The 8,219-nt window shown below is 32.1% G+C and overlaps 1 protein-coding gene across 1 annotated transcript; it reads left to right on the top strand.

Annotated features, from left to right (window-relative positions):
- The first annotated feature begins 615 nt into the window (after positions 1–615).
- Positions 616–7,020, top strand: LOC119666289 (teneurin-a-like). The gene is made up of 4 exons (XM_038075570.1): positions 616–1,871; positions 2,932–3,126; positions 4,518–4,727; positions 6,962–7,020. The coding sequence occupies exons 1-4, from the start codon at positions 632–634 to the stop codon at positions 7,018–7,020; spliced, it is 1,704 nt and encodes a 567-aa protein (XP_037931498.1). The 5' UTR covers positions 616–631.
- The last annotated feature ends 1,199 nt before the right edge of the window (positions 7,021–8,219 follow it).

Genomic DNA, 8,219 nt, shown 5'->3' with positions numbered 1-8,219 from the left:
AAAAAGAAAGACACCAAAAATTTTATTGGCAAAGTTAAACATGTACGCAATGAGGAAAAACTACGTGCGGCATATGTACTTTTTACCAGCTTGCATTTTTTTGTGCTAAACCATCAGGGACATTAGTAACATTTTGCCACTAAATCGGTCCATGGTTCCCATTTAAAATCTTCTACGAGTAGGTCTGCTAATATTTTTACTGCATGTGATTTATGTGGTATTTTTAAAAATGTTCGGTTTTTTTTTCGGTTATTTAATATGAGAGCATTAGCATATGTTAGAGTGTCTGATGTAAGTTAACTGTATTTATTTCCGTAGTACATAGATTAGTTTTCAAGAAATCAGGAATTTACTTTAATTTTAATTTATATGGCGTCAGACGACTGATATAGTAGTAATGCAATAATACAAAATTAAATAGTTAATGGCACAGTGTCCGAATTTATATATCTGAAAAAGCAGTTTTCTATTTATATAGTTTTTGTAACATTGGAAATTTAAAGAACTTTGTGCTGTTGTGTCCAAGACCACTTCAATAAAAATATTTAAAGTGTTAAACATGTCCTCTTAACTTAAATTCAACTCATTCTTATAAAACCTGTTTCTTTTCTTTTTTGTAGCTGTGAGCTCAATGAAACCCAACATGGATACAACAAATTGCATCCTAGTCCAAGATGTCAAATCACAACCACATGATTTACATGGCAACGCAAAAGCAAACAATGGTGGCAGTCAGTTACCGACAGCTTATCCCACAGAAGAATCGGTACAGACCAGCACATCAGATCATAGCGCAAATTTCGTTGGCAGCAATGGAGGCGGTGGTGGGGCACAGAATTCGGCACCCTCACTACAGTTGCAGCATCAGCAGCAACTGTTGTTGCAACAGCAACCGCATAGCATAAATCAACAAATAGCGGCTGGCATACCACAAGATGCCTCCCATCTGCAGGACCAGTCATATAGTGCGCAACATCAACAACAGCAACAGCAGCAGCTGCTGAAGTGGCCGCAGGTTGTCGAACTGAAAGAACTCAATGAGCTTTACCATGCTAACATTCCGGCTTACCAATTTTGGAATTTAGAATTTCGCAATAAACATCCTGCATTCATACGTTTTAACTTTACGCTACCGTGGGGCGCAAATTTTGCGGTCTATTCACGTCGTAATGTCGCTCCCTCCGTAACGCAATACGATTTCGTAGAGTTCATCAAAGGCGGTCGTTTGGATAGTCATTTGCGGCATAGACGTAGCGCAGTACACTGGCAAAATGGTAACGACCAAGGTAATGGAAGTGATACACAGAACTTTAAAGATTTCGCGGATATTGATGTTTTGGCTGCAGGTGGTGAATACACAAATATCGATGATTTGCAGCGTGCGTCTCACGAAACAACAAATGGTATTCGTTTTAACTACGGGCATCAATTTGATGATGACGATGATGATGACTCTTTCGAAGATTTCGGCTCGGATGAGTACAATGGTAATTTTCCACAAGAGATGGACATTGAAACACCTTTGGACACTGCTAAGTACTATGCACAACAGCATGCTAAACAACAAAATCAACATGTCTTGCAAAAGCGCTCTGCCATGGGTGCAACCGGACCAGATAGTATGGGCGGTTTGCCTGCTTTAGACATGGATACAATGATGGTTAATGTGTCATTGCTGCAGTATTTAGATACTGGTTTATGGTTTATTTCTGTGTACAATGATGAATTAGTTGCGCATTCGGTAACATTGATTGTTGAGGAAGCTGAGGGTGTGAGCACTACATGTCCAAACGATTGTTCAGGACGCGGCAGTTGTTATTTGGGAAAATGTGATTGTATAGATGGCTATCAGGGCGCCGATTGCTCCAAGAGTAAGTAAACATTTTTGGAAATATAAAAATTTAATTTTTTTGAGTACGGACAATTATTCTTCATATGCACAAGTATAGTTCATGTGACATGATCACTAAATTCACAAATCACTAAAATAATTGTTTGTTCTTCATATTTTACTCTATTGGGTAATTTTTCTTTCGCTAATAAGAATGCAAACTAAAAAAAATGTCAGCAAAATTTATTTTTTTTGGTATTAAAAATTAACACTCAATATATGTTGATTTTTGAATTACCATTAACATTACCATCCACTCAGTAATAGACCCCACTGGGGACAGGTCTGCATTTGGTGAGCATTAACGGAAATAATATTAAAATTTTTTTCGCTCATGGAACATACATCGAATGTATTAGCAAACTAAATCAAGTAAATCACTTCTTTATCGCATCTGTTAAAGGGTATAGGATTCTATCAAATATTCAAATTTATAAGTATGTGTCATTGAAGATCTATTTGGATTAGATAATGAAATTGGTATTAATTAAATGTGAAAATAAGCACTTTTCAAGATCATTAAATCAAAATGAAAATTTTTTTTTATAACATAAAATGTTATTGCTTCTTTCGGATATAAAGTTCGTTTTAGGACATTTGCTTTTCTCTGTTAAAATGACATTAAATTCTAAATAAACTTTCTGTATAAAAATGATCACTTCACAAAGGTTTTGTTTATTAAAATTGACTTGGAATATTGTTCAGTAATAAGTCTCGTAAAGCTGAAACGAAATAAAAACATTTCATTGAAAATATTTAACAACCCTGCTTTTATATTTAGTTTTGCAATTTAAAATCTTACTGAGAACAAACAAAACCTGTCATCGTCACCTGTTTTCATTCATTTTGCAATAACGACAACAGCAACACTTGCTGTTTGCTTTCGTTCTATTTTTTATTATTTTTTTTTGATTTGATGCAGAATTTTCCTTATTTTTTGTTTTTTTTTTTTGTGAAAAGCTTAGAATTCTTACAAACAAGCAAATAACATAAAATTTCTCTGCTTTCATTTACTTTCTTTTTGTTAACATCGATAACAGGCGTCTGTCCAGTGCTATGCTCCGCTCACGGCCACTACGGTGGTGGTGTTTGTCACTGTGAAGAGGGCTGGAAGGGTTCCGAATGTGATATACCTGTGGGCGAATGCGAGGTACCGAACTGTTCGAATCATGGACGTTGCATTGAAGGTGAATGCCACTGTGAACGTGGCTGGAAAGGACCTTTTTGTGATCAACGTAAGTGTGGACAAACACATCTGAACACAGTTTATACTGCTTCAATGTGTTTTTTATTTCTAATTTATTTACAAGAGTTGCCAAGTTGCTAAAAAAACATGTAAAGTAAAAATTTTAAATTGTTTGTTTGTTTGTTGTGTTGGCAGTGATGCTGACTGCTGTAAGGTAGAGTTTAGAGTTTGGTACTATATACTTACTTAGTTTCTGTGAAAGGAACTGCAAATACAAGAAATTGTGAAAAGTTTTTCTTCATAGTTGGTTTTTCGTAAACACTATGAGCAATATTAGTGGGTGTAGGCATGCCTTATGTGTGGATGCGACTTCAAAGTAATAACAACCAAACTGACACAAAAATATACAGAATGGATACTGGCATGGCACATATGTGGTTTCTTTGTTGTGTGGACCAGGCATAAGAAGTTTTTTTTAAAGGAGACTCCATGAACAATTTTCAAACATAATACAAACACTTAATAGGCACATTTATTTATTAATGTCGACGCTTTAGGTAACCATTATAAATATATAATTAATAATATTAACTAAATGAGTAAAGTGGAATTGTACTTTCAAATTAGAACTGTAAAAACTTTGCTTTGTCAATTTCTTTCTTTTAAAGTCTTTCCAAATATTCTTAACTTTAAAGTATTATTTTTCTTAACTTTTTGTATAAATAACAAACTATGAAATACGAAATACAATTTGTTATTTTAGAAGTTCAAAAATATATAGCTAGTATTTAGTAAAAAAATTGAGTTTTGAATAATTTTTATGTAATGGTTGTGTGTTTATAAAATGAGGTTCCATAGATATACATTCACATAATATGTATCAATTGCACACTTTCCTTACATAAATATTTGATGTGCTAATAATTAGAAAACCCCTTTACACTTACTTACAGTATCCTTGACGTAAATAATAATTAACTAAACATTAAAGTTTTCCACATTAAAACCACTTTGCTAGCTGCCACATTGCCACATAGCCACACCCCTTTATCAAGCATTACCATAAAAACAGAATAAATAAACAAATAAATAAAGTGGAGCAAGCAGAAATGAAAAAGGGAAAAATGATTCCCGCTGAAATTAGAAAAATTTATATGCTGAGCATTACCAGGGCAAAATGCTTATGCCAGCAGTGCTCCAATGATACGATGCTACAGTGCTACAGTGCTACCAACTGCAACTTAACTCGAATTCCATTTTAATGACCACTTTTGTACGTGTCTAACATACTAATCTCCTTTTGTTTTGTTATCTTTTTTCCGTTTCATTGTGTGCGTTGCTTTGACTTTTGCTGCTAATTCTTGCCATTTATATATCAAAATCCTACAAACGTCGGGCATGCAACGCAACCTTTATCATAAAAACATAAAAAACACACAGATGATTGCCTTGATCCATTGTGCTCGGGCCATGGCACATGTGTCGCTGGTCAGTGCTATTGTAAGGCCGGTTGGCAAGGTGAGGACTGCGGTACCATTGATCAGCAAGTGTATCAGTGCTTGCCCGGCTGTTCCGAGCACGGTACTTATGACTTAGAAACAGGACAATGTGTTTGTGAACGGCATTGGACAGGACCAGATTGCTCGCAAGGTAAGTCTGATTTTCAATTCTCCCTAAATGTAGTGCAAATAATTGAAAATTAAATATTTACGTAGTTTATGTGTGAGAAATTTCAATTAAAAATGTGTTACAATTTCCAATTACACTGCATCAATTTATTTGAAACGACGTGTTACATTTTTATGGGCAATAAATTAATTCAATTATGTGTAATAGTGCCAGCCAGGAAGGCGACAAAATAAAACGAAAGACATTTTAGTTTATGGATTTTATTTAACAATAAAAAATTGCTCAGAAACTCAACCGAATCCGTGCAGAGTTCGGTTCCCTGACTTATGCAATTTTAATTTCTCAATTTAGTTATGGAATTTTAGTTTAGGGTTCGGCCGGAGTGAGCTGGGTGGGAATATTACTTAAAAATTCTACCATTCCACCTACGGTAGAATGGTGCTCGAAGGGTTGGAGAGTGCAGTGTTCATAGGCAAAAACAATATTTTGTTTATGTGCTTAGAGATTTGTTTAAAATTCCGTATGCAAACAGGTTTACTTTGTTGTTTAAATAGTAAATCTGGAAAATATTTTTGAACATTTACACAGCACACAAATGCAAAGTACACAAATTACACACGTGCAAGGAAGTGCTCAGCAGTTTGTGTTAACTTCAACAGTAGTTCAGTGTGCAAATACACAGAATTTGTGCAAGTAAATATGGCAACGGCATTTGTTTGATGGATGAAATAAAGAAATTTGATTGATTTGCAAATTGTTTGCAGAGCAAGAAACAACAAACAGCAGGAAAACCGTAAACAATAACAACAATGAAAGTAATTTTATATAAAATTATGAAAATACACACTAAACTGGACTGCACAGTTGAATTAGTTAATAACACAGAATAGTAGCTTTGATGCAGGACTACTTAGCAGCATTTCACATTAATACATATACTTAGTATACAATCAAAGACATCGACTCAATATTGTATTGACATATTTTCTTCAACTTCAAAAAAACACCTCAACTGCAATAAATTATAGAATAAAATTATATTAAATTCATATTAGAACCTATGTTCATCCATAAATCACTGATGTGAAAAGAGGAGAGTGCCCTTAATACCAGTTAATAAGTTTGGTCTACACTTTTCAGTAAAACCTCTCCAATTGAACTCCATGTAAATAATTAGAAAACTGTTGATTACTCTAACTTTTGGGTTTATTTGACTTTTATAATGCTTCTCCGGGAGAGGGCTAAAATGCCATTGCTATAAGCTTTATGTATTTAATATAATTAATATAAATTTTCATGTAATACAGCAATTTAAAATGGATTAAAATAAAGCTAGAATAGCACTACTAATGCTTTTCTTGAATATAAAAAATTACAATTTTTTACAAATAGTTTTTTTTATAACGGTTTAGAAAAACCTTATTATAAAAAAAATACAATGATTTTGTAGTTAACTAATAAATAAAAACTATTCTTTCTAATTAGTTTAAACACTACATACGCGGATTAATATATTTTGAGTTCCAGATTTCAGATCGACTTGAACTTTTGAGTACCTTTCAAGAAACAATTTTCTATGAACCAAAGCTACAACTGGCTCTTATGCCTTACACTTTTGATCGACACCTAACACAACCGGCTACGTACACATAGCCGGGATTATATATATTATATGTGTACTCCCGCGAGTGTTCTGGACGGACTTCTTGACCCTATACTCAGAATAAACTGTTTATCTACTCTATTTATATTATTACGACTAAATTCGTAGATTGTTTTAGAGTTACTCTTCTGAATAGCACCCAAATCAACACAGTAGGTACATATAAAATTATAGGTTTTTTTTTTGGTAATTTTTTCATGTTCTAAGAACATGAGAAGTTTTTATATGAACATACTTCCCTGTTATGTGGGATATAAGTTAGTATATAAATTTTTAATTGCTGACACAAAAATTTTAATGATAAATTAGTAACTATTATAATCGGTTCATATAACCCACAAAAATATTTTTAACATCAATATTCTACATAAATTATAATGTTATTAATTCAAATCTATGTTTAAGCAAACTAAATTCTAAAGAGCACTTAATTTGATTAAAACTTAGCAACCATATGATCTAAAATCTCACACGAATATATTTTATTAAAATTTGAAGATGTATTTTTGAAGTGAATTACACTCGAAGACAATCTTTTAAATGTTATAATGCTCTATATTAGATATAATAATATATTCTATATTTTACATAGACACTTTGCGCAAAGCATTTAGTTCATCTTTTCAAAGAACAGAAATTGATGATAAATAATTTTTTTCATTAAACCTAGATCTATTTTATCCTTAACAGATATTCTCGTATATGAAATTATTTTGTAAATAATTTTCTAGCTAAAATTAAATTAACTAAATAATGCCAATATTGAGTTGCCTATTTAATTTTTTTAATTAAATTAATTTTAATTTTATCGAAAGTGTCAGATTTTTTCAAGATAACTATAGCAAAATAAAATCATTTTCAAATATATAAATAATAAAATATGAAAAATAAATAATACTTTAACTTATTTAACTATTAGGAGCTTTCCAAATCAAAGGCCATTAGGAAGTCATTAGCTAGGTCAGAATAACTATAGTTGTATGGAGAGGAATCAGAGAGATCTTCCTCTGGGATGGGATTTTGATCTAATTTAGATATTGGACAAGAAAGATAGTTAGATAGTGGACATGAAAAGGTTTATTGCTTATTGTTGTGAGCACATGAGCAGGTAGGCTTTAAGCAATTTTTATTCACTTTTGAATAAATTTTCATTTCTGAAAATCAATAATGTTCTAAGATATTTTATTTATAAGATTGTTAAAATATATTTAAAATCTTTCGTATTCGTTGTGCATACAAGCAGAAGAAATTTTTTCTTATGTGTTCAAATGAAATTAAATTAAATAAAATTTATAAATGAAGCAATTTGCATTTCACATCTGAAAAGTCTGTACGGGACTCAGGGCTCTGTGCACATGAATGCGTGCATGTACCGAGTGCGAGTGCGAGTGCGTGGGGCTGTTGTGCATCTGTGCACTTGTGCATTTGATTGGAATTTGATCAATCGATTACCGCATTACATGCAAATTGCTTCTGAGTTTCATATGCAAATAACTTTCAGTTGCTACAATTTATTTATTTTACTGTTTTACTATTTGCTGCACTCTAAACCATGTGTTTAGTTCCAAACGCAGAATGAAAACTTGCAAAATTCTGCATAAGCTTTAATATGTAGCTGTGAATACATAAATACATACATGCAAATATATTTAAATATATTAACATGAATAAATATCAGGTTGTTGTGTAATTCATGTCATTTAAAATAAATGAGTCAGTATTGCAAAGTTTTTGCTTAATATGTTTTATATAATTTAATTAAAATATTGTTTTAATGTTTAATTTTTTAAGAAAGAATTTGCTGCAATTAATGCAAATGAAAATACTTAAGTTTCATTAAATTTGCACAA

The sequence above is a fragment of the Teleopsis dalmanni genome, chromosome 1 (assembly GCF_002237135.1).
Source record: "Teleopsis dalmanni isolate 2A chromosome 1, ASM223713v2, whole genome shotgun sequence".
In the NCBI taxonomy this organism is placed as follows: Eukaryota; Metazoa; Arthropoda; class Insecta; order Diptera; family Diopsidae; genus Teleopsis; species Teleopsis dalmanni.
The sequence above is the reverse complement of the archived record's forward strand: the minus strand, read 5'-3'. Positions and strand labels throughout refer to the sequence as shown.

Bases quoted from the DNA above. Each gene is read 5' to 3' on its own strand.
- LOC119666289 (XM_038075570.1), top strand. From the start codon at position 632: ATGAAACCCAACATGGATACAACAAATTGCATCCTAGTCCAAGATGTC. The intron at 1,872-2,931 runs GTAAGTAAACAT...CATCGATAACAG, and splicing joins GGGCGCCGATTGCTCCAAGA to GCGTCTGTCCAGTGCTATGC. The intron at 3,127-4,517 runs GTAAGTGTGGAC...AAAAACACACAG, and splicing joins AGGACCTTTTTGTGATCAAC to ATGATTGCCTTGATCCATTG.